A 27,581-nucleotide genomic window follows, 5' to 3' on the forward strand; every position below is an offset into this window, starting at 1 on the left:
GTGTCTGGGTGGTAATAGCTGTGAATAAAGTAACTGTCCATGAAACTGGTAAACATCAGAGGGAGTTCTTTGGTTTGGTGAGCTCAGTAGATGCATGTCCTACAAGCTGTGATGGAAAATTGTGATAAGATACAAGTTCCTGTAATCAGCTGCATGCTGTCTAGAAACGCATACTTGGTAAAAAAGGACTTACGATAATCACAGACGAACAGGTCTGTCTTGTCTTTCTTTTGACTGCTACTAAACATGATTTGCTGCTAGAAAGAAGAGAACAGATCCTGACCTTTCTGTGTGTGTGAATAGGATTTGCTGACAGTTACAATACGTGACAGCGTTTGAGCCTGCAGCATTATGGAGGATCAGTAAAACATATGTATAGCAGGTTCAATCATGCAAAGACACACATTCGCACAGGGATACACCGCAAAGCACAGATGTGGTCTATTGGTTTCTTTTAGATTTCAAGTTTTCATTGGTAATTACGTAAGTTGTATCTCTGACTTACTAAAAGACAAAAAAAGATTAACTTTATTTTCTTGTTTTTTTAAAGAAGCGTGGTGAAGTGTCAGAAAAAAATTAAACGACAGGAACACTAAGCATCAACATATACTGTAAAATATAACTTATGTAGTAGCGGTAGTAGTGTGCAAAGTCATCCAGATTTCCCACATTGTTACAAACTTGTATCGTTCATTTAGAAGCGTTATATCAGTTATTTTGGCCAAAGACAGTGTTATGCTTCGGTTGGCACTGAGACACCATTAACATGAGCTAGAGGTGATTAATCACATCTGGCCAGCACCCATCTTCAGACTGTTTGTTAAACTCATCTCCACAAAACCACCTTATGCAAGGAGCAGGGAGTTAGCCATACAGCTGATTTCTTGTTACAGTTCATGAAAAACATGAGACTGAAGTCAGGCAACATGTCAGGCTTTATGTGCCAATACATCAGTTGTATTTACAGTAATAAACTGCTTATGAAGATTACAGTATGACCACTGGAAAGCATAACGCAAGAAAACATCTGGCAGTATTATTTGGTAAACAAATAAACAGTGATGAACCGTTTTTGTATATTACAATAGGCACACTGTAAAACTCCCTGCATATCTGTAACGTATTACAGATATGCAGATAGATTGCTAACACTCTAACACATACAACTACCAATACAACTAATAAAGGGGTAGCTGGAATGACCATTCACTCTCAAGTAATGTGAAGTGTGAAGAACATGTAGGCAGATGAAGTTAAATAACAATTTGCTATTTATTGACTGATGAAGAGTCCAAAATGAAAGAAAATCCTCAAAAAGGAAAACAAAAACTAAAAGGCAGAAGTCCGGCCAAACACAGGAGGAACACACAAACAGTCTGACAAGGACAAAGGGGGAAGCAGGACTATTTATATTTATTTACACTAGGCTGATTAGGGATAAACAGGATATAACAAGGCACAAGTGAACACAATTAACTACGGCTGAAAGTAATCAGAGAGTCAGGTGAAGGAAGACAGGAAGCCAAACTGTCACAGGATACAAAAAAACAACCTTAAAAGTCAGATAGAAAATAACCACAGAGTACTGAATAATAACTATTAATAAAAAATTCAAAGCAGAAAACAAGGGAACATAAAATACATCTTTGGAGCTACATGCACGTTTTCAAACAGTTTGCTCAAAACCCACCAGCTTTGATGATATACAGCTCACATAGTTATAATACTCACATAGTTTCACAGTAGTCCAACACTCTACTGCAGTACAGCACTTGAGTGAATCTACTGAAGCGAAAATACTTCATACATACTCACTTGCTAATCAGTATGCTAGCAAACAGCTAGCATGTGTGAAACTAAATCATTTTCGATAAATACAATGTAGTACATCTTGGGCATATTTCATGTACTCGTGTACTCAGTTACTCCATTACAGAATATATTATTAAATCTTTGTTTCATGATACATTACCTGACACATATGCACTCATAAGAAATTTGCTTTCGATGCTGTGCATTTAATCTCCACTAAGATCTTGCCATCATTCTAACAGATCACAGGAGAGCTCTGGTGTTTGGTTTCATAGAAAATGCTTGCTGATCCTTCACTTCTGGTCCCACATTCATCCATTTTGCCCATCCAGCCTTTTTTGTCTACTCCCCTTTTGCCCCCACCACACATTTGAACGATCATGTTGAAATCAGACTTGGTAGGGGTGCCATGGTCTGGGTGAATGGCTGTATTTTTCCATGCTGTCTCTGTGCTCCCACCTCTGGGCGGAGCCCTCATATACACACCTGCCATACCCACCTGTTAGTGATCTGCCAGTTTGTCTGCTAACCCTACGTTAGTAACAGGCTACCTTTGTGTGTCACGCTCAGGCTTAACTTACCTTGTGCTCACAGTAGCTCCTTGGATTCACCATACATATTGCCTGCAGTTTCTTACCCACCTGGATGCTGGTCATCACTTTGGAAAACCTCTAGCTGGTTCATGTTCACTGGCTCACAATTCCTCACCTGCCTGTCCTCCTGCCTACTATGGTTCAGGATCAGTGGATCAGTCAGGTTGGACTCACTACTCTCACCCATCTTACAGGACGTTCACCCAGCCAACACTACTCCCCCCAGAGCAACTACCCTCCTGCATCCCACGTAAGCCCCACAAATCCAGATCATTCTCATCCCCACTAGAACTTCACTTCCCAGTGTCCCAACTAACAACTCTCTCCCTCTGTTTCAGGACCTTCACACACTCGTGTTATTGTTACTCTTGTGTTTCAGAATAAAAGTTTGTGTCAAATCCAATTGCTTTTGTCTGCGAGTGAATCTGCGTTTGGGCACACATTTGCGTACTGGCTTCCAGGGCCACCTTGACAGTGGGCACCTGGCTGTATGAGTAATGGTCTCTTTTTTTTTTTCATCAGTTTTCTCCTGTTCTGTGACTTTATTGGTTTGATTCTCAATGATTCACAAAGTTTGCTTGATTGATGTGCTTAACTGCTGAAGCTTGTCAGTGATGTAAGAATGTCACACTCCTGTTACAAGTACACCCTTACTGCTTCCAAAGGAAGTAAGAGAGTAAGCAGGAGCCAGGGGCTGCAAATCTAATGCACTTAATTATCAGTAAGCGTGAGCGGCTCGAAAAGCAAAAGTTTTGGCTGTTTGCTGATCTGTAGAATTTGGGTTTGTGTTAAGACAATACCAAGGAAAAATGACATGAGCAATGTCCTCAGCAATGTAAGTCTGGACTGTTTTATAAGATCATGAGCTTCTCTGTATACCAAAGTATTCTAGAGTCAAATGTGAAGCTGTTAAAGCTTTGGTCATGCAGCAGGATAGCTGAACTGATACAACATAGTGAAAAAGCGTGGGCCAAAAATTCCTTAGACTGATAAAGTCATACAGAAAATGATTACTTCAAGTTATTGCTGCAGAAGATGGTTGCACAAGCCGCTGAAGCATGGGTGTGTACTTGGAATACTGCTTCTGTTCTTCGGCATAACTATTGGCAGATTATATTTTGTTAAACAAATAATGACACAGCATAATATTTCACGTTGTTGTTCATCTCAGGTTGTAATTAAATCGTTTTAGAGTCTGCTAAGGACCAGATTTTATTGTATTTTATACATACATAAAACCACAGAACTGGAAAAAAGATGTATGGTATTTTTTATCTGTCTTTGACTGTAAAGAAATGTTATTCTCCATCATTATTCTTACTTAATTTCCCAAAGTCTCTCTGTCTGTTGTTTCTCACACTTTTGAAATCTTCCAGTCTCACTCTTGAGGAATATTAGTATGTGTTATGTCACAGCTAAAACACCCCACAGCCTCTAATACCGAGCAATTTGGCTCCCTCTTCCCTCAAACCTTCTCCTTTATATCAATTGTTGTTTATTGCACTGCGACAACAGTCTTACAAGACAAACCAATGTGAGTACTCAGTGACTGATTGACTGGCCCTACACAGCAGAATGAATGGGAGAAAGAGAGGAGGGGAAATAATTGAGTCAGACTCCAAAACAAAATCAGGATGATTTGAAGGTTTGCACATTGAATTTTCTATGGATTCTGAGGCAACACAAATATAAATACTTCTGCTGTGCAGTTTAGTGCAAATTTTATTATGCTAGATGTGTATTTTTGCATATAAAGAAAAGAAAATATGCAAAGCTGTCAGGGTGAGTATCAATAACCATTACTAAAACATCACATTCAAAGGACACACATGAAAGCAAACAGCCATGCGCGCGCGCGCGCGCACACACACACACACACACACACACACACACACACACACACACACACACACACACACACACACACACACACACACAACCTCCATTTGAGCATAATGAGCAAGCACAAACAAGTTGTTGGCTGTCCTGTTAGTCTCTCGCTTCACACTCCATCAGTGCTTCACTTCACTGTGCCAAAAATAACCAGACATGATCTTTAGGCTGTAAGCTGAGTGACAAATATACCGTTGAGGATGGGAGAAAGGTTTTTAGCAAATTTTATTCTCCTTCCTTGTAGGACAGAGGGAGTGAACATGATAAAGGAGAACAAATGGGACCACAAATATCCAAAATTAAAAGAAACCATTTTCACAACAGATATTTGACTTGTCAAATGACATCAATAAGTGCAGCTTCGCTTCAGTAATTGAATGGAGCAATAGCAAATGCTATTTGGTTTTCCTGCAATAACAAGTCACTGTTTCTGAAGTTAAAAAAACAGAAAAGCTGCATACAGTTTGCTTATTTGGAAATAATACAGAAACAAAAGAGTACTGGTGGTAGTGGCTCTATCCCGATTTAAGATGCAAAGATATTTTTCAAATAAAAGAAAAGACCTCTCGGGAGAAAAACCATGGAGAATTTGATCTTGCTCTTGGGTTCACTGTGAGTTCAGCATGAGAGCTTTGTGTTTAGGCAGTTTAATTTGCACATGTGCCATACCTTTTTTGTGTTTGATATAAAAGCTCCAATTTACAGTAAGAAGGACTCACTGCTCTACACAAATCCAGCTATTAAAAAAAGATTTCTGGAATCAGAACGTGACTTTTTCTTTTAATATTCTACTATGTTACATTGTAGCTACTTGGGCTCCATGTGTGGACAAAAAGCAAGTCCCCATGAGATAAGTCTTCACATTTTAGGGTAAAGTCCTGGTTTAAGGTTAGGCTTTAGGGTGAGACCAAAAGAAATACATATAGGAAAAACATCTGTCTGTGCTGTGGTTTGGTGAACGGTTGCAGGGTGTTGCAGAATTTCTCTGAAATTCACACAGGGAGAGGTTAGGATTCTGGGTATTTGTGTGCATACTTGTGTATTTTCCTTTGAGAGGTTTAAAAATTAGATTTGTGATAATGAGAATACTTCCACAGCCTTCAAAAGATTTGCACATTTCAGGCAAGAATTATGTTAAGAAGAGGAAAAAAGAGCGATTTATACTAAGAACGATACTTGCGATACTTGGCAGTACGGTGGCACGGTGGTTAGCACTGCTGCCGCACAGCAAGAAGGTCCTGAGTTCAATTCCAACATCAGGCCGGGGTCTTTCTGTGTGGAGTTTGCATGTTCTTCCCGTGTTTGCGTGGGTTCCCTCCGGGTACTCTGACTTCCTCCCACGGTCCAAAGACATGCAGCTTGTGGGGATAGGTTAATTGGATAATCCAAGTTGCCACTAGGTGTGCGATTGAATGTGAGTGCGAATGGTTTTCTGTCCCTGTGTGTTGGCCCTGCGACAGACTGGCGACCTGTCCAGGGTGTACCTCGCCTCTCGCCCTATGACAGCTGGGATAGGCTCCAGCACCCCCCGTGACCCTGAAAAGGATAAGCGGAAGCGAATGGATGGATGGATATGCTAAGATTATTTGAAAGAAATTCCCAAATGTATGTCTATTCTTCAAAACATGCGCAAATTTTCTTTATAGTTTCTCATCTTTTAGTCTGCATGCATTTAAACCATAAGTCCATGGGAATATGAAAATTATTAGTATATAGTATGGGCTCATAATAATACAGAATCTATTGTATATTTAGGACAGAAAACTAAGATGTGTAAAGAAAAATCGCTGAGACAAAACAGCATTAACACCTTTGAAAAGTGATCCCACTTGCAGTTTATTTCAGTGTCAAGGTGCCCTAACAGCAAGAGCTCCAAAGGCTTTAGGCTCCAAGAAAAAGCTGTAGGTAAAAGCTTAGTAGAGAGACAGTAATTCAGAAATATGATCTCAGGTTCAGCCATGAAATGATTTATTATAAAAGTAATGAGAAAAATCACAAATCCTAAAACCACCAGCCTATTTAAGTGGATTGCAAAGGCTGTAGTTTGCTACCTTCTGTACAATTTAGACTCTATGAATGTAACTTTGATTTATGATAGTAAGTAGACCATTAAAGTAACCCAACTGCAATGATATGAAAGCAGGTAAGATAGTTCAATACATGGTTATTTCATTGTATGAAATTATTACAAGTATGAAATTGTTCATTGTTGTACTGAAAACAAATTAAGTAATGACTTAAAAACTTTAACTGTTTATCTTATTTCAAGTACATAAAATGCCATAAATGCCTACATATTTTCACCAGGACTTACAGTGTTTCCAGTACAGATCCCTGTTCATAGGAGTGCAGTTTTATGATGTGGGTTTTAGGATATAAAGACATTTTGAGACTGGTATTGTTTAAATAGAGTGGCTCATCTCAAAATTTTAGGATAGTTGAAAATGAGCCTGTTATATAGTTACCAACATGTTTCCACATGGCTAGGCCACTCCATGACCTTAATGTGTTTCTTCTTTTTTTAGCCGCTTCTTTGATGCCATGTCGATATGTTTTGGGTTATTGTCAGCCACAACGCTGAGAACAACCCGGTGCTCTCAGCGTTATGGCTGAAGGAAGATTTTATCGTCCGAGATTTTATGGTATGTGGCACCATCCATTGGCTACAATGGATGGTGAGCACAGCACTTTCTCCCAAACCTCATGAAGATGTTCACTGGCAAAGTGAGTAAGTTAGGCCCGTCTCACCCCATGTGACAAGTTCTCACATGGTGCTCAAGACACTGGCACAGCCAACATGTGGGAGTGAGAAATCTGGTTAGATTGTAGGGGATCAAATACTTATTTCACTCAATGACATGAGTGAAATGTCACTGAAATGCCACTGAGTTACAAAGTTTTAAAGTTGTGAAATTAATTTACAACTTTTATGTAGTGTGTTTCTTTCTGGATTATTGGTTAATATTTTGCCTCTCTCCAATAAAATGAAACCACCATAAATAGTGGAGAGTGTTTATTTCTTTGTAAGAGATTACAAATTCAGCAGAGGATCAAGTAATTATTTCCAACCCTCTACGTGTAATCTACAGGGTGGGCCATTTATATGCATACACCGTAATAAAATGGGAATGGTTGGTGATATTAAAGTCCTGTTTGTGGCACATTAGTATATGTGAGGGGGCAAACTCCTCAAGATGGGTGGTGACCATGGTGGCCATTTAGAAGTCGGCCATCTTGGATACAACTTTTGTTTTTTCAATAGGAAGAGGGCCATGTGACACATCAAACTTATTGGTAATGTCACAAGCAAAACAACGGTGTGCTTGGTTTCAACGTAACTTTATTCTTCCGTGAGTTATTCACAAGTTTCTCTTTGTTCACAGCCATTGACATGTCGAAGAGGTTAACACGTGAGGAGCGGATCGAAATTGTGTTGATATCTGGTGAACGCAGTAACCGGGTCATTGCAGCAGATTTCAATGCAAGACACCCTACGAGACCACCCGTCTCCCATGCTACAGTTAGCAAACTGCTTGCTACGTTTCGTGAAACTGGTTCAGTGTTGGATTTGCCAAAATGTGGACGCAAGAAAACTGTCACTGATGAAGAAACATCAGTGGCTGTCCTAGCTTCATTCAGCAAGAGCCCAAAGCGTAGCAAGAACCTACAGCGTAGCACTCGCCGCATGTCACTGGAGAGTGCCATTAGTCGAACATCCCTTCGGCGGATATTAGCTCCTCGCAAATGGCACCCTTACAAACTCCAGCTACTGCAGCATCTCAGCGAGGATGACCCAGATCGGCGCACAGAATTTGCAGAATGGGCAAAACAAAAATTGGAACAGGACCCTCAGTTCACGCAGAAGATTTTGTTCAGTGATGAGGCAAACTTTTATGTGAAGTTAACTAACAAAACCACCACTATTGGTCTGACACTTACCCACATTGGATGGATCCCTCCAAGACTGCTGGACCAACAAAAGTGATGGTTTGGTGTGGTATATGGGGTACAATGATAGTGGGTCCATTCTTCATCAATGGAAACCTCAAGACCACTGGATATTTGAAATTGCTACATGATGATGTGTTTCCCTCTTTATGCACTGAAGCTGGCTCATTCCCTGAGTTTTTCCAGCAAGATGGCACACCACCACATTATGGGTGCCAGGTCCGATCAGTGTGTGAAGAGTAGGAGAAGCGGGTTGCATTGACAATCCAACACAATGGATTGTCAATGCAATCCATAACACAACATAATCATATAAGCGCTGTAGTTTTGAGACCAAAGACACTGCTAAATTTGTACACACCACCATCTAGGTCTGTCAAACAATCTTGACAAACAACCCCCCCACCCCACATCCTGAGCACAAGCATGATTGAATCTAGTTATTAGGAATAGGCTGGTGTGGACTAAGCTTTCTTTGTTTTTCATTTATATTCCATTAAATGAAATGTTATTTATACATTTTTTCCTAACTCGCAACAACAGCCATCTTATAATGTAAGGTAAAGACTCTTCAGTACTACAGTGAAAACCTCACCAATCACCAATCAGCCTGACTACCAATCCATGTACTCCTTGTCTTGTGACTGAGAGCCTGTTAGCCAATGAGTGTGTAGTGTTACACTATATTTGTAAAGTTGGTATAACCAAAATGTACATAATAGTCACTCATTTATGGTCATATTGAAGGTTTTGTTCAATACGAGCATAAATGAACGATTGACCTCATAATCTCTGCAGAAAATTGTTTGCAGAGGTCAAGACAGAAAGCTGTTCTCCCACAGACTTCAACACAAACGCAACTATGGCCATTTATTGGCCTTCAGATAGAAAGCAGGTTTAAGGCACATCCACACAAGCTCAATCTTTCTGACCAGGAAGCAACAGTTGTGGTCAAAAGCTTATACGCGCTCATTATGGGCTTTCAATGATTTCTTTTAATCTTTTTCTTTGAAAATGCCGGAACACCAGTGTCACTGTCCATAGTGGAGGGAGTTTCATATTCCCATGGACTGAAAGAGTGCTGACCCAAACGGAAGCCCCTGCTCCCCAAATCAACACCTTCAAGCTTTACTGAAATTTCCAGCTGCACACATGGACAAGCCAAATACCTTGTAGACAAAGGTTTTACAGTCAGTTGAGAAAAAGATTGTCATGGTCCTGGGCCATGTGGGCCCAGTATTCTTAGTTTTCGTGTATTTTTGTATTTTGTTCTTTATTTAGGCCATGCTTCCTGGGTTGATCTGTTACGTTGTTCCTTATGTGTTTTCCCTTCGTGACTCTTACCCCCTGTGTGCCCCTCTGTGTATTTATGAGCCCTCGTCTCTCTTTGTGCTTTATTCTATGTTTTCCCCAGCCCGTTATGTCTGCGTTCTCCCCGTGCTCTCTCTCCTCCTGTTTGAACCTCTGTGTACTTCCTGCTTTACTTTGCCCATCTCCCATCAGTGTTACGTTCACTCCTGCCGTGTCTTGTTATGATTATCAGTGTCACCTGTGTTCCCCGTGTGTTCCCACTTTCCTCGTTAACCCTCTGTGTATTTCTGTCTGCGTCTCCCTCTGTTCGGCGTCGCGTTCTCCCTCATGCTGTGTGTGATTCCCCTGTGTTCCTTGGTGAGCTTTATGTTAGTTTTTCCCAGTTTAGTTTTGTATTGTTTCTCGTGGCCAGCAATAAAGCTGTGTTTTTTGAGTTCATCCCCGTGTGTGTGAGTTTTGCGATTGGGTCCTCATCCTGCCTGCCACACAGCAAATCATGACAAAGATTGGGTTATTTGGCCACAAAGACATAAGGGATGTTTGGAAGAGTAAAGATTGGGCTTTCAAATCTAAATGTATCAGCTATCAAGTGTGGGGGTGGTAGCATCCTGAAGTTGTTTTGGTGCTAGTGGTACTGTTAGATATTACGATGTGAATGCAGAAAAAAAAAGAGGACTATCAACAGCTAAATGCTTGAAACTGAGATGCAATTGGATGTTCCAAACTGACATCAAAATTGGTTTAGGAATGGATAAAGCAGACTAGCATTAAGCCTCTGCAATAGGCTTCCCAAAATCCCAACATATTTTATTGATTGATCTAAATTAATAAATAAGTTACCGATCACGGTGAGTTTTTGCGCTGGGTTAAAAAATAAAGGAAATATTTTAGATGAAGGGGGAAACAAATACTTATAAATATTTACATTGAGCTTCTTTTAATGTGTTAATATTTTTTTTCATGGTGTTTCTCTCTAGCACCATGAAGGATTTCAACAACAACTCCAATTATTCTGTAATTGTAATGGGATGTATAAAAGCAGTAGGACAGCAGACAGAGTCACAAGAGAGGCGAGTGTGAGACCGAGGAAGGAAATAATAATGAGAAAGGAACAGCGTGAGAAGAGAGAAAGATCAAAAAGTGTAAGAGGTTATAAAAAGAGAAAGATCACATCTCTGTGGGAAAAGAATCTGCCTTAAAACCCAGTGCAGAAGTGAGAAATAAATTAACATAAAAGTTGGAGAAAGGAAGCAAACCGAGCATAAGGGTGGAAATAGGATCCCTGAAAATCTGACAGCGAGAGAGAGACCAAAATGTGGTGGTGACAGATTTCTGAGTGTCTGGGATGAGAATCTTCAGCAGGTGTGAATCTCGTCTCAGCCTGCAGATCAGAGGTAGACGTCAAAACCCAAGACGCACACGTACATTTGCGCATAATACAGACAAGATTTTTTTTTTCCTGGCAAGCTGTCTTGATTTTCCCCTTCCTCTGTCATCTTTCTATTTTCTATCTCCCACTCTCTGGTGAGCACACTCACGTGGTCATGCACCTTAAAAGAAACTTTACAAACTGACTACATACACCCACGTTACATTTTTATCCTTTTTGCTTTATTACTTTTTTCTTTAGTGTTTCCCTAATGATAACCCACATACATCGACTGATTCTAATGTGACTAATGTGACAGCTACTGCAGTTTAAACGTTAAATTTCAACCTACTGATAATCTATGTTACGGTTATATTAATATAGAGGATATATTGGGCTTTGTTTACTCGGCTAATGAATCAGTTTTTCTGGAGGGGGGGGGGGGGGGGGGGGGTGTAATATGTGATTTGGAGCTTCTGCCTATTTATCTTTTTCCTCTTTGTTTTTTTCTCTGTGGTTATGTCTGACAAAAATCACAAAATAGTTACATTAAAAAGAAGCTGTATCTCTGTAGTTCATAGGAACAATACCTTGATCATACATCTGAAACCTGCTGTGTGTGCTGGTATGTCTGCAGTGTATCACTGAAATCAGAACCACAAAGTAATTTGTTTTAAAACTACCTGCACTTTTTGATCTTTTCTCAGGTCACTGCAGCAATAATGAAAAGTACAGAATTTGGGGGGACCCCCCAAAAGATGGCTTTGACTAAAAAGATAGATATTAAAGGTGGAAGGAATAATTCAGGAAGTGACTATCATAATCCAGCTTAAGAGGAAGCCTGTTCATGCATTGTATGAAAACCACTATGGAGGTTCTTTGTTTTTATAAAGAGCCTCCATATTGGCCATATATTAATCTATACATCTTATCAATCTTTCTTTCCTTCTTCTATTTTTCATGGACCACTACAGATTAAATGTTGCAGTTTCTCTGTCAATCCATGCTAATGAAGGGAACACTTGGATATTTGTACAAAGCTGTGACTAAAACTCATATAAACATGATTTAGATTCAGAACTTCTATTCAAGGCATAATCCCAAAGGTCTGCATTGTGTTTAATCAAAAGACTAAAGTGACAAAAAGTCCATAAGGAAAGGCTTAATTGTAATAAACTGCTCCACAACGGAAATTAAATTCTTTTATCAGTGGCAGGATGATGAAAAGCAGCATGAAAATGTCACTGTGAATGTGTTTGTGTACACACTCTCCTGCATGAATCTAGTTCGTCCCAGTGGCAGATCTGTGCAAAAAAATAATAATATTTGGCACATGATTCTAATTGCACATTTGCAAACACGCACACACATGTCTCTCTGTGCTGTGGGCTCTCTAAGGAGGAGTGGACAGCTGCCTCTCTAAAACTGAACTGTAATTAACACCTTTAAACCCAACATGCCAGATTCGTAAACAAAAGAAGGCTGGGACACATTAAAAGTGGATTAGTCCCAAAGATGCAAATATCCTAGTGTCATTTTCATCATACTACCCAGAATCCATAGGGTGACCCACGAATAGGCAAGTGGGAGGACTGAAATGGATGCTAATGTTTTGAATGAGAGGGCTGGAGACTGACAGAGTGATGTAATGAGTGGAAAATAGAGGGAGATAGCAGAAGTACAATAGATGGTATTACAAACAGAGCAGTGTCAGTCATACATAATTCCTTTGGACCTAAGTCCCAGGGATTTGCTTCACTCTTAATATTCTGCTCTAAACACACCAATACCCACACCATCTATCAGGCATCAGCACTTACACAATTACTGTAACACTTAGCTAGAGGATAATGAGGTTAGGAATAATAATTAATCATAATAATGGGATATTTCAGTGACTTAACATATTGTGTATAGAGGTCTAGTGTTTGGTAGTTCTTACATGACCTCTTAAGGTACAAGGGTATGTACTGTGACATGGCTAGGTGGTTATAAAATACCACAGAATGATGGACTGAGTACTTAGAGCACCCATTCAGTAAAAATACTTTTAAAAAAAAGCTCCCTTACAGTTTTAGGTGTTGTATGAAAACTGTATGTAAACAAGATTTCTAGTATTTAGCCACAGAATGTAACAATATAATAATTACAAAGGTGAGGAGGGTGACAGTAATTGACAACATATGAAACTAATCAGGGAATCTGGAAGGACAGAAAGGAAGTACAAGACACAAAAGAAAGCTAAGTAAGTAAAATGTAAAACAGGAACTAGCCAACAAAGACATTAATAAAAAACAGTTAAGAAGTCAGAGGGAAACACAAACAGGAACACTAGGGAGATTACTACTACGAGTTGCAGCTTTCTCAAACTACTCAAGGGTGACTGGAATCATCTGACACAGGAAATCCAAGAGAAAATATTTTTAAAAGTTAGAATTTCTCGATGGCTCTCTTTTTAACATGCCATCAAACTCCTATTTCACGTATGGTTAAGACTTAATCGTACGTAGGTTAAGGTTTGGAACTCCTTTGGGATTTGTAGGCATAATGGAAACATGCTTTGGAATTCATCATTGCCAGTGCATAAAAGAATACATAATTTTGCTGTCCCCAGCAATAGATCCACCAAATTTCAAGAGGATTGCCCAGGTTGTGGAATAATAACAGGACAGACAGATGGGGCGATGGACAGAGATTTCTCAAATTAGAAAGGTTTCTTTTTAAATGATCAGTTTGTTAGTATTTGTGCCTATATCAAAATAAAAGTACTCAAAATCTAGAACAGTCTGTTTTCAAAGTTTACAGGTATAAATATTGATACTTTAAGATAAGCATCATCTTCGGTTAGACACTTTTTCTGTTCAACTCTTTGTTAATGATTTTAGACATGGTCAAGTTAACTTGCTGAAGTTTAAATTGAGCATCAGAATATGGAAGAAAGCTTGGTTAAGTGGCTTTTAATGGGGCATGGTTATTATTACTGGACAGGCTGGTCTGAGTATTTCAGAAAATGCTAATCTACTGATTTCCCCAGATAAACATCTCTACTCATAGAGTGCAGTTTCATAAAAAATGTTTCACCCTCTCATTCAAGAGAGATCCAAGAATGGGAAGTCCAGCTGGGTCCAAACACTTAGGACTATCTAGACACAAGACTAGGAAAACATGGCCTGATTTTATGAGTTTTGTTCTGCTGTGACATTTGGTTGTTGTAGTGTACATCTGATTGTGGTGTACACAACATGAAAGCATGGGTAAAGATCTCTTAAAAAATTTTCCAGCACCGTGTCCATGCAACAAAGAATTAAGGCAATTCTAGATGCAAAGAAAAGCATCCAACTCAGCACTAGGAAACTGTATCTAATAAAGTGTCCATTGGTCATATAGACTACTAAAACTTTACTTTAAATAGACCACTATCCACAACTGATTTAGACATGATCAAATTAACATACTGTATTCAATTATAGTGCATTATTTCCATATAGTTAGAGACAGATATTAAACTGATTTCAGAGTGTTTCCTCACCTGGATTGGAAGCATCACTAGTATCACCACTATAATTAACTCATGCATTTTTACGTGGCACTGTTTTAAAGAATGCATTATGCTGAGTCCATATGGCACCAACATGTGAATATTTTGCTGAACTATTATCTGATGCAGCTGGCATTACATGTGGCTTGAATTTATAGTAAACATTCATCACTTCTAAGGAAAAACGAATATTCTTACGTCTGAATTAAAACATAAAATACAGTTTATGCTCACTGGGATAAAACAGTGTGTTTGAGATGGCTCAACTTATGAAGCAGACATTGAAAAAACCGTGATGATGCCCCTCACTGACCTTACAATCTTTGACAAGATCAAGATCAAAGCTGCAACCAGAAGTACCAGTAGTCGTTCAGTTTCCTCTCTCGCTGATGGCGGTGGCTTCCTGGCTTTCTTTCGCTGTTGCCGTACTCATTAATGTGTCTACTTCACAGTTTGAATGGAAGTGCAAAGTCATTGAACATTTGATGGGGTGTCTTATAAGCAGCACTTTGCACAGTCAAGCTAAGACACCTTGAGGCTTGTTAATATGAGCCTGATACAACAGTGACTTCTTGGTTTCACTGCTTTGCATCATCTACCCATCAATGTGAAGTCTGTTCATTCAGATTTTGTGTGTTTCCAGCTTTGAAATTTCACCAGCCCCTGTATTTGGGCAGATGTGCATGAGCAGGTGTGTATATTCACGCACCTGTGCATATGTTTGTGTCCTTTCCTAATTTCTGCTAATTGGTCTTAATAACTTTAAAAAGGCAAGTGGACTTCTTTAACTTTGTGATGATGTTTCCCCTCTTATCCAAGAGACTTCTTCAGTTCTAAAAACCAACAACAAATTTAAAAAAGCTTGTCTTTTTTGAAGCTCTTAAGACTAGCATGCCATAAATGAATGAGAATCTGCACAAACATTTCTTCTTTCTAGTTAAAAGCCTAAAGAATTCCTATAGTTTGATAACATGCAAGTATACTTTTCTCAATCTATTTCAAGTTATTTTCCATTCATTTGTGCTCTCTTATTGAAAATGAGATGCCCTAAAATTAAAGTGCTCGACAAATCATCTGTTGTATCAAAAAAAAAATCAAATATCAGTAACATAATATTACAAATTAAAAATTTAATTAGAAGTGTTATCTGGAAACCACTAGCCAGCACACAGCTAAACAATATTGCCAAAATTATTCTTTTACATGAATACTCAAAAAATTCACATGACTTTGAGTGCTATCCCATTCTTAATCCATTGTGTTTGATATGATGTCGACCCACCCTTCTCAGGTAAAACAGCTTCCCAAAGGTGTTGAGGACAGGACTCTGTGCAGGCCAGTCAAGTTCTTCCATACCAAACTTGCTCATCCAGGTCTTTATGGACCTTGCTTTGTGCACTGGTGTGCAGTCATTTTGGAACACGAAGAGGCCATCCCCAAATTATTCCCTGCAATCTTGGGAGCATGATATTGAAGAGCCCAACTCCTGTTCTGTGATTTTACATAGCCTTCCACTTTGTGGCTGATTGCTATCATTCCCAATCACTTCTACTTTGTTATAACACCACATACAGTTGACTGTGTAATATTCAATATCAAGGAAATTTCACAACTGGACTTGTTACCCAAGTGGCATCCTGTCACAGTACTGGGCTGGAATTCACTGAGCTCCTGGGAGCTCAAGGGAACCCAGGGAACTGCACGTGAGATGGACCCAAATGCGAACAGCGACAAGATAACAAACTTTATTGCGTGCACAGAGATACAAGATAACAAGACATGAGAAGGTAGTGGGAGTCTCTAATGTGGATGCACTGAAACAGAGGGACAGCATGATTAGATGCTGAGTGATGAAAGGTGAATACTGGATTTGCGGGTTTGGGCTCTGGGGAAGGTAGCGTCCAAGAAGTTTGTGATCAAGTGAGGTTCCAATCTTGTGTTTCCAGGAATCCAGGAGTGACGGCAGGCAGGAGGACAGGCTGGTGAGTGCAATGAGATGCTTAGTTTCTAACAGGCAGTTTGAATCGATGCAGAGAATCTTGCAAAAGTGACCAGCATCCAGGGAACTAAGCTGCAGGTGAATTAAGCGGTGCAGTGGCGGGGAAACTGAAGGCACAAGGAAATCAATTTAGGTACAGTGTATAGACAAAAAAGCTACAATGCAATTAGACCAAGACTTTGCTGGCTGTACGTATTGCCTCAATGATTGCCGTTAATGGATGACAGGTGAGAAGCCTGGGCTCCGCCCACAATGTGGACACAGGAAGACACAGGCTGATAGCAAGAAAACACCAGATGCTCACCTGGATCATAACACTGAGAGTGACCCATTTGTTAACAAGTGTTTGTAGAAACAGTCTGCATGCCAAAGTGTTTGATTTTATACACCTGTGGCCGTGGAAGTGCTTGAAGCACCTGAATTCAATGATTTGGATGGCTGAGTGAATACTTTTGGCAATATACTGTATGTAGGATAACTTGACAAAGGAAAAGAGGTGACAGGGTCAATACATACAGGCGGAGGAAAGAGGTAACAGGTAGGGAACACAGGTGAAGCTAATCACAGAAGACAAGACAAGGGAAATAAAACTGAATGTAAGAAACAAGAGATAAAGACCCTAACATACAAACATAGGTGGACACATGGGCCAAGAAAATAATGTGACTATACCCTACTCATGTTTTATTTCTTAGTAAACTTGTGAAAAGACTATTCCATTCCAGTTACAGCATGGAAAACAAAGTTTTGCACAGGTTGTTGTTTAGGTGAGCAGGTCCTGCAGTATTAAGGCAAACAAAGGAGAGTATCAACCCTTTTGATGAGCGTGTATGTCATTCTGTCACCACCAGCACAGAGAGACTGAGATCAAATCTGACAGCCAAAGGCTTGAGCTGCACACAGGATAACAGGCTTTACTGTATGTGTGTGTGAGACGGGGTGAGTGTGTGTGTCTTTATTGGTTGTATGTGTGAGGTTTCGGGTGGGGGCAAGAGCACGATCTCACCTTACCATTGCCTGTCACTGGCAACAGATGTTCACACGTTATTTTACCCACAAGCCACACTGTGTGTTTGTGTCTGTGGGTGAATTTGCATGGCCTCTTTTGTGAGCACTGAGTTGTAGACATTTTGGAAAAGTAAAGTCATTTTAGCTGACACTATTTCAAAGAGCTTTGAGAGTTTGAGGTTAAGACTTGGGGTTTAATTTCAGATCTAAGTTTAGGATTGGGATTATGGTTGAGGATAAGTGCGTTGTTTGCAATTATTACAACATTGTAAGTGGAGAGGGAAGGTCAAACATGTTTGCCTCACAAAGCTAGCCAGACATGTTTTCATGCATATAGGAAACAACTGCACCGAAGCACATGAACTCAAAATAAATCCATCTCCCTCACACAACACCAGTGTTGTCGAAGTGTCATGTCATCATCTGCTCATTCTGTGTGACCCTAATTTAACAGCCTTTGTGCTCACCTTAGGAGAGATGGAAAAAGGAAAAACATCTTTTTCCATTGACTGCAGTAATGAAGGTACACGTTATAGGCAGAGGAAATTTGCCTCTCGGTCTATAGTCTTCAGCTCTGCATTCAAATCTCCCATCTCATCCATCACACTCCAACAATAGAGATGTCCCGCACTCCCCAGACAGCTGCTCAGCCTTAGTCCCATGAAGATGTTTTTATATGTGTGCGCCCGGGGAGCTGTATGTTTGTGCTTTGAATAAGTTTGTCTGTGTGTATAATGTGCATCAGTTTTGACAAAAGGGTTTTGTTTTAATTGTGAAACTCATCCTATATTTAAACAAATTAGGGTTTCACAGACATCTTACTGGCTGCCTGACTATTGTGCTGCATTAAACAGCCTTCTTTTATCAACGCTGATTATTTCTTTGTTAACGGTGACATGTCATCTCTTCGGTAATACGCTGAGGTAACTTTTTTAATTAGAAAGCAAAAATTAGAAGTGTGGTCTGCATAATGATCAGAAGTAATTAGGACACAGGAATGATAAAACTCTACATGTTTGTTAACAATCACAAAGGGTGGTGGAGTATGATAGTCAGATTAGCATTTATTGAAACGCTTCCTGGCAACACTGGCTGTCTAACCACAGGCAGGGCCGCCTGTGTTCATCCATGTGTGTGAGTCCACCTTGCTCTCATGTCCATCCCACGCTGGCACCACCATCTGCTACCCGTCGAAGTTCTGTCCGGCCCCAGCAAGGCTCCTCGCGCACACACACAGCTCCCTGTGTCCAGCTTGTGGTCAGACAGCCATGTGGCATTGAACCAAATGACCAACGGTTTGTGCACACATGCTGTGACCTTCACTATATGGTCCACAAACACCAAGTCCCTCTCAATCTTTCCCCTCTTTTTTGAGGTGCACATAGGCTCGATTAAAGCACTGAAAGAGAGTGTCTCTCTGTCTGTCCTTCCGTCTGTTTCTCTCTGTGCCATTTGGCCCAGTTTGCTGCCTTGGATTGAGAACATAGGAGCTCATCTTCACTACCAGCAATTCATATGTGTGTCTGTGTGTGCCTGTGTGTTTAGAAGACAACTAAAGAACTCCTTAGAGGGGTGTCAGATGGCAGGCGTTTGTGGTGATGTGTTGGGGGGCGGGGGGGGTGGGGGGGGGTGGAGAGATGATGGGGGCGGATGAAGGAAAGGATAGACGGAAACACAAGGAGGCGAAGACTGCTGCGTTCTCTGCTCTTCAGCTTTTGTTCTCCCAGATAATAACTCTCCACCCCCTGACTCCAAAAACCAAGGGAACCCCTCCAGTCTGGAAACATGAGTAGTGTTCAAGGATGCCGTGACAACTAGTTATTCCAACCTACATCAAGGTGTGTTATAAAACCGACTTCAGCGGCTTGAGTTTTGAAATGTCTTGAAGATTTACACAAGCTTGTAAGATGATTCACTGTGAATTATCTGCAGTTGGAACTGCAACATAGCCAGATTTATCACAGTCAATTATAAATGCCCTATGTTGCCCTAAAAAACCCAACATGCTTTTAATTCAGGCCAAAACTGAGTGGGGGGGGGGGGGAGAACACAGAGGTACATTATTGCCAACAGCCTGGAGGCCAATCTGCCAGTAGCTGTGAAGAAAACTGAAAATTACAGATTTTTTTTTAACAGATTACGACTTATGACCACATTCAGACAGGTGTGCTCAGGTGAAAGTGGTAATACAGATCTTTGCACATGAAGAAGATGGAAGGCAAAGCACATGTTGACAGGATGGGGAAATCTGACAGGAAATCAAAAGGCACTGAATGTTACAGTGAAAACAGATTTCTGTTTGCTATGACCCGGTTGAGTACAGCAGCATCTGCAACCCACATAAGATCTAAAAATACTCCCGCACCATTGACTGCTACTATGCTTTGGCCTAGGTAGGTAGATGAATAACAGCGTGTGTATGGTGCGCGTGTATTGTGTGTGCATGGGTTAAAGGAATAAAGGTTTGGCTGTACATACTGAGGTTTGCTGCAGCCTTGTTTAGAAGTCTCAAGCAGAAATACAGTATTTAATGCATAGCATATTGCAAATATGTTGTGCGTTGTTATGCATGTGGCAGAAGCACCTGTGGGCTACACTAGGCACCAATTACTGTAAATCAAATGCACTCATGCATTGCTGTAAATACACTACTGTTAGCTATATGTGGCCCTGTTAGGATTTCATGTGCTCATGGATGTGGATAAGGCCAAGTTGCTCAAACGACAGCCACGGAAATTCTTCTGCTGTGCAGATGTGTAACAGATGTATCTCATATCTCATATTGAGCCAACACTGCAAAAGAAAGCTAAAAAAACCTAAAATATTTGTCTGTAGTATGCTTCAGCTGTTAGTTATGTGACCGACTTATTCAGGGAGTTTAATTAAACTTAGTGTCTCTTTATCCTTTCTTCCACCCAACACCCCAACCCTTACCATTGTTGCCTTATGCTTGCTCAGTGGGGGTCGTCTGGCTGTTGGGGTTTTCTCTGCATGTTTGTTGGTGTACTTTCTTTACAATATAAAGCTGTTGTTGTGATTTGGCGCTACATAAATAAAATTGAATCTATTTAAATTAAACAAAACAAGGAGGAAGAGTTGCATTAGACTGTTACGAGAGGTTGTACCTTTTGCCAGACTGCTTCCCTTCTCTCTCTCCTCTCCTGCACCTGCCTCTCTTCCGTGAACCGCTGTCGGCTGCACCGTTTGCTGCACAGGTGCGAATGGAGCAGCAGCTCCAGGAGCTCCGCCAATTAGGAGCACCGAACGGGGCCACGTGAACAAATCCCGTCGTCTAAATTCCCGTTCAGCGGCGGGCAGCTCTGAGTGAGCGGCAGCCCTGAAAGCCACACTGAGTGGGGAAGTAATAACGGCAGGCTGAACGGGAGCAGTGTGCAGGTAAATTGCTTTTTGTCCTGGCTTTACACTCCCCCTTCACTCCCTTCATCTCCCCTCACCAGCTCCGCATGAAGCAATTCAGATGCGCAGCTTTGGGACGGGATGTCTTGGATTCATTTGTTGTCGCTTGCGGGTTGACTCTCTGCTCTCCTCCGATCAGATCCGCGGACAGGACAAACAGCATCCTCGGTTGCCCTGCACCGTCTACGCATTGAAACTCAGCCCCCCCCCTCCTCCAGCTCCTCTTTTTCCCCTCTCCCCCTTGTCTCTTCCAGGCACATGAGGCTATTGATAGTTGACAGCAGCCTCGTAATCCCCGGCTGATCTGGCTGATCTTCCACAGCCATTTGCGAAACGAGAATGTTGATTGAACTTTATTTTGCTTCTAGATTTATTTTAGCTTAATTGGTAACGCCAGCATAGACTGACGCTGTGGCACCGGGGAGCGTGAGAGGCTTTTTGGTGCTGCATGCAGCCAGGCAGAGGCATAAGCTTTTTTTGCTGAATTATTTATAAGACTGTCTGGGGGGAGAGAGAGAGAGAGTAGCTAATGCCTCTCGTGGATGGAGAGGGAGCCCTGGAGAAGATAGGCTATAGCTCCTCATATGCTTTTTAAATCAGTTTCTTTGCTCAGTTTTTTTTTTTTTTGACTCTGTTGTTTTGGCAGTAAAGTCGTATTTAATGCTTTCAACTACAAAAAGAAATCACTAAACAAGCACTCGTACTTTTTCTTTCATGCTGACTTGTTTACTCAGCATCTTACATCTGATTTTCTGTTTTATTTAAAATTGATTGTGTTAATGGACACAATCGACTTTTCTTTTTTACAAGCCTCAGATTAGATATCACATATATTAGATTTAGTAAATATAAATGAATCTGCGGTGAATTCTTGCCTAACCTCTCAAAGTAATGTCATTAGCTGCACAGGCTATACATTAATGAAAAAGCTCAGTTAGAAGCTCGTATCTTGTCTTTTTCTCTTTGTGTGTGTAAATGTATATATAGGCTATGTGTGTCTGCATATGGGTTGAGGAATAGCTTTATCGCCATATATCAGCGGCTGTTTACGCTGTCACGTATTTTTTTCCCCCCTCTAAAATCCCTTCCTGGTACGGAGAGCTAGTAGTAGGCTATAGATTACATACATGCGGCACTTCTGCACTTGCCTTCTTCACAGCCCGACTCCAGCGGAATGAGTCGACCCCCCCTCGTCCGCGCCTGCGCACTCCCGCCATTCATCTCCGGAGATTTCTCCCTCTCTTTGGCTCCGCTCTCGTGTCTTGCGAGGCGGGATAGACCAGCAGGCGGCTCCGGGCTCGCGCTCGCTCGCTGCCCAGGTTGTCAAGGCGCTCGTGATTTTTTTTTATTCTCTTCGTCGCGAGTGGACGGTGACAGCTCGTCTCGCTCACGTGTTGGACTGAGCTTTGTTTATCGGGTTTGTTTTGTCTTTGCTCGGATATATATTTTTGTGGGGTTTTTTGAGTCATTGACGGACTCCCAGCAGCCCATTTGCCAACCTCGTAAGTATTTTCTTGATGTTTTCTGACGCCTTTCTACGGCGCGCCGTCCAGGCAGAGTTGAGAATCTAGTAGCAAGAGTTTGAACAATTTATCTCTCCCTGTCGGTTGGTTGTGGTTAAGTTAACTGGCATTAAATAATTTTTTTATTTTTATTTTTATTTTGCTTTCGCTTTTCCTTGTCAAAAAAGCAAAAAGAGGAACTACGTACACTATAAACTTTATTAATGTTACTGTTACTGAGCGTGTTACGTTTTCAGTCAGACATGTTTGAGTCTCAAAAATTAACCGTTCTTTGAAGAATAAGACAATGAAGCCAGATGGTGTCGGTCGACTGTAGTTCATCTTTTATAGCAGGTGTCTGATAGCCCACTTCCGCACTTGACTGTAAGATATGTAGGCTATACCGTTGGCACAAAGGTCTCAATTGTTTAGCTGTAATATTTTATCAAACCCTTCTTCTGCGGTTTTTGGGGTAAGTCTTCCTGAAGTGTTAAATGCATTTTTTTTAAATTGCTATGTTACTTAACTACTTCCTTTTTTAAAAATGCACCTTTAGCCTTCACGGGGGCATAGATTTAGGGAACCAAAAGTAAGTGATCAAAGTTTCATCACTGAGGTTAACTGGCTACTTCCTTACATACATATACCTCCTGTTTTGTGTGTGTATATGTGTCCTATTACGCGAGTGTGTCTATACGTGTGCGTGCATGCCCGTCATCGAGCGAGTGACAGAGAGGAAGAAAATGCTGAACTGCTCTCCCGTCTTGCTCAACCAGTTTGTTGGCATACCAAAAAAACAACAACAAAAAACCCCACGCATTAAACCGTAAACGTGCGCCTCATTTCCCGGTGTTGGAACAACTCGAAAGACCACAGCAGGCGTGTCAGCTTGTCAGCGTTCAAAGGTCTTCACACCTACCAGCATGCAGTACCACGCAGAACTTTCTAACTTGTTTCGTCTGATGCTGCAATATTTCTCCTCTTGTTAATTTTTTTTTCGTTATGTGCAGATAGTTTGTTTCTCTTTTTATTGACTGGTGAATTGAGCTGCTTTTGCTCTCTGCTATTCTCCAGTGCTTCTCATTTGTCTTATCGTTTCTTTGTGTCTGGTGGTCCTCATGCTTGACTAATGGCCTGTTGCCTTGAGGTTATTTTTATTTGCTCCACCCTTCTCCAACCTGCTTTCGTGTGCAGGAGGTGCCCCTTGCTGACACACTCAGCCACACCTGTCCTGGTTATGTGGAAATGTGGGGTGCCTTTGTTGCCTCTCTCGCCTAAATGGAGTTGATTTATTGAGAGGCAACACAGGCTTCTTTAGTCCTTACTTGTTACAGCCGTATAATGCTCGTCTTGTACTGCACACAGTAGACTTTGTGAACGTGTTGGAGAGAGGGGGAGACAGGATTATTACATCCTTACTTCTTTATTTGTGTGGTCGTACACGGCTATTTACTGCAGTGGACAAATATCTGCCTGCAGCCCTACAAAGTGAGCATTACATAGGTTAGGCTGAAAAAGTGTGCGTATGCTTGTGTCTGTGTGTGTGCATGCGTGCGCTCCAGGCCCCTCCAGCACTTTCGTGGACTCCTTCGCCCAAGCATTGACTTTGCAGTGAACTCTGAGTATTGACAAGATAAAAGGATGAGAAGGAGGGAAAGAGTGAGCTGTTATTGTATGATCACCCTGCACAGTCTGTCTTTGTTTCCTCCTCCTTCTTTTAAGCATTGTTTTCCCTTGCTGTTCCTTTTTTGATAATCCAGATTTCCCTGATTCCCCTTTTCTTCATAATTCCCCCTTGACATCTCAGACTTTTTTTAAAGCATTTTTTGTGGGGGTGGGGGGTTTCAAAGATGAAACAGGCATAGATGTTTCAACTTTGAATCTAGACATATATATATATATATTAGGGGTGCAACGATACACAAAATTCACGGTTCGGTTCGATACTTTGGTGTCACGGTTCGATATTTTTTCGATACAAAAAAAACGTTCATGCCTTTTTAATTTGTCATTTATTAAAATTATAAATATATATTTTAACTTAAAAGTACAGTTTTTAAATTTAACCCTAACCCTTGTGCGTGTTTTTTATTTTGACAGCGAATGCGCACCTGCGGACCACTTATGTGCACCCCTGGTTATTTAGCTCGTCATATTGCAGCCACAGAAATTCTTTTGTCCATGAAACCATAAAGCTGCACTTTCTTTTTGCCTTATAGTCTGATTTGTCATAACTTCTCCGTTTTGTGGTAAGCTTTTCTTTGGCTGTCACTTCTTCACCCTGACCTGTCTTATTTGGCTCAGCAGAACTAAAATATATATCCTGCTGCTTTTACACACTCACTCACATAAGCTCAGCGATTCTCTGCGCGATCAACCTCTCACATGTTTAAGCTTGCTGCGGGAGATTTCACTTATCATGTTTGCGTAGTAAGCTAACGATTAATAAGACAATGTCAGAGGAATTGGTGCACAAATTATCATCACTCACAGATCAGTGCTGTCGCTCTCTATACACAGTTCGCACGATTGCAAAGTGAAAGCAAAAAAACAAGCGCAAATTCAAACGCGATTTCAATATGTCACATATTGACAGTGGCTCACCGATGCCAATGACATAATTACCCAGCTACATTTCTGAAAGAATGCAAAAGCATTGCCATATATTTTTCCTTCCTACAATAGCCCGACGGGCAGGGAAGAGATAGATTTTGGTAGCCCGACTGAAAAAATCGCTAGCTCCAGGACGTCGGGCTAGCGATATTGCAAGCCCTGTATCTGATTGAGGAATCACTCATCTTTGGAAAAGAGAGTTTATTACAGAGAAATGTCTCTTTCCAAAATAAAAGCTATACTATCCGCTTCTTCTGGGCTATATTCTCAGCAGCATAAGGAGAATCATGTGCTAACAGCTGTCCAAATGACTCGGCTAAAGTTAGTTAGTTGTTTTTGTCTTTGCACTAGGATGATGTCGGCGTAAATGTGCTGTCATATTCGTTGTGTTCCCACTAGTGCTTTCAGGTTAATCTCGTTGAAATGACCTTAACGCCACAACACGGCAAATCTCCGTTAACGAGCTACCGCCGATCGCCCCGTGCATGGGGCTAGACGGCCAACACGTTAACGAGCTAACTGCGCTAACACACTAGTTCCCACCCATGTAATTGAGCATTGCATGGCACATCCAACATACTGTTTTACTTTAGTCCATGACTCGCTTACCTTCAGGGTCATACGTCACATGAAAACCAAAATAATTCCAAACGCCAGATCTGAATGAGGGTGGGGGAGGTCCATGTTGCAAGCAGAGCTTAACTTCTGTCTTGCTAGCTTGCCCTGCGCTCTTCCTTCTGACTATGCTGTCTGTGTTGAGCGCTCAGTGGATCTGCGCTGGACAGTGCAGCCTAGGCAGAGTAGTCGAACGCAGATTCACTGAGCGCTCAACACAGACAGCATCGTCAGAAGGAAAGTTGATAAAATAAATTACAAATGTTGTATTGTTCGATACATATGCGTACCGAACCGAAAGCACTGTATCGAACGGTTCAATATCGATACGAATATCGTTGCACCCCTAATATATATATATATACATATATTCATATATATATGAATATATTTAGCTCAGGTGACATTATGGCCCTAAAATGGAAATTTCCACTATACTATCGCTATTGATATGCCTATATTTCACATTCCTGAGACATAAACCCCGTGTTTTTTTTTATTTAAAGTAGGGTGTTTTACCATTTAGCCCTTGGTGTTTGATTTCCCTAGAATCTGGAAGGCGATTGAAGCGCACCCAGTGGATTTGGATTGCTTCAGTGGATTTGAAAATGGATTTAATTTCCACTAATGGAACTTACTTGGGACCAGATACCCAGATTAAGGACACATAGAGAACTGGCAACACTAGTAGATAGACTGAGCACACATAGCAAAGACAAATAGAGACACAGCAGAGTGACAATTTAATATCAGCCATAAACCATAAAATAGTGGTTTTTGACAGGTTCTTTTTTCTAAATATATTCCACACTGTCAAAGACCATTTTGTTTTTTTTTCCAACATCCACACTAAGTTTTACTTTTGTAACGCATAATCATAAATTGACATCCCTATAGAGCTTCTGAGGTTGTCACAAGAGAAATTGTTATATTTACAGAGATAAAGAGAAATTCCAGGTTCAAGAGTATTTTAAAGATTGCAGTTTTAACATTTGTTTTTTAATTTTTATATGAACTGAAGCTAGATCCTCAGAGATCTCCACATAGTCAGCAATTGAGATGTCTGAGTGGACCAATCTGTGAATCATTTTCCATTGTCAGATACATTAAATGATGATGATTTCATCAAAAATCAATTCATTCATTCATTCATTCATTCATTCATTCATCCAAAAAGCAATCAAACCAAAATCAAAATTACTGAACAAAGTAAAAGTGCATTAAATTAAAATATGAATGATCATAGATGCAACTGATATCAGTTTCTACTGACCTGTGTGCCTCTCATTATCAAATAAACAACTGGAACCCTAAGGACTGGAGCCCTTAGATGATACCATTTGGTATGAGCGGTTATACTGTACATGTTGTTTATGTAGGATTTTTTAAGTTAATTATCATTTTGGACCTTGCTTTCGTGTGTTTATTCACAACATTTTGACTTTCTGAACTTGTTAAGGATTCATATTATATCGCCAACATAGCAAAACTAATTTTTGTGATTTTTCATTCAAATGTCAGAGGCAAAAGCTTATCTTTTATCTAATTCCTTCAGTTTGTGTTGTTGTTAGGTCAGCGTTGTATGAATGACAGTGTATGGCCTTCTCATTAAAAAGTCCATATGAACAGAATCAACCTTTTGGGATTTACTTACCTGGATGATTGAGCATGAATCAAGACACTTACTAAATAGTGTTGTCAGTATTACTGTCAATACTGACAAGCTTATATGACGACATATTTTAACCAGGTTGTTTGAGAGAGTTTTGAAGGCGAGAATAGCCATTTGCCTGAGATGTAGGTTTATTGGCTTTATCATATTGTAGCTTGTCTGTTCCTTGTGTATTCACTCCACTTGCCTGATTCCTGTCACCTCTAAATGTGTCCCTCGGTTCAGCTCTCTTTCTTCTGCATCTGTTTTATGTACGCCTGGGAATGGCGTCATGGTCCTTCAGCAGCTTGG

At 40.7% G+C, this 27,581-nt stretch overlaps 2 protein-coding genes across 3 annotated transcripts in view; one reads left to right on the plus strand and one right to left on the minus strand.

Moving 5' to 3' along the window:
- Positions 1–16,124: 16,124 nt before the first annotated feature.
- On the minus strand, positions 16,125–22,109 carry LOC113027361 (uncharacterized). The gene is made up of 3 exons (XM_026176977.1): positions 22,016–22,109; positions 20,597–20,875; positions 16,125–16,570 (listed from the first exon to the last, which is right to left on the minus strand). Exons 1-3 carry the CDS (start codon positions 22,107–22,109, stop codon positions 16,125–16,127), a joined length of 819 nt encoding a protein of 272 aa, XP_026032762.1.
- The window catches only part of strbp (spermatid perinuclear RNA binding protein), a 103,579-nt gene continuing 96,789 nt past the window's right edge, over positions 20,792–27,581 (plus strand). The window contains exon 1 of one of the 2 annotated variants that reach the window (XM_026174137.1): positions 20,792–20,867. The gene's annotated coding sequence lies outside the window, so the exon portion shown is untranslated. Of the gene's footprint in view, positions 20,868–22,135; positions 22,391–27,581 lie in introns of those variants that run through there. The other variant, XM_026174136.1, reaches the window with a different exon arrangement.

Source organism: Astatotilapia calliptera, chromosome 7 (assembly GCF_900246225.1).
Source record: "Astatotilapia calliptera chromosome 7, fAstCal1.2, whole genome shotgun sequence".
In the NCBI taxonomy this organism is placed as follows: domain Eukaryota; kingdom Metazoa; phylum Chordata; class Actinopteri; order Cichliformes; family Cichlidae; genus Astatotilapia; species Astatotilapia calliptera.

Excerpts from the sequence above, each read along its gene's own strand:
- LOC113027361 (XM_026176977.1), bottom strand. The coding sequence starts at position 22,109 with ATGAATGGCGGGAGTGCGCAGGCGCGGACGAGGGGGGGTCGACTCATT. Across the intron at positions 20,876-22,015 it reads CAAGTGCAGAAGTGCCGCAT|CAATTTACCTGCACACTGCT; the intron begins GTATGTAATCTA and ends CAGGACAAAAAG. Across the intron at positions 16,571-20,596 it reads GGGAAGCAGTCTGGCAAAAG|TTTCCCCGCCACTGCACCGC; the intron begins GTACAACCTCTC and ends TTGTGCCTTCAG.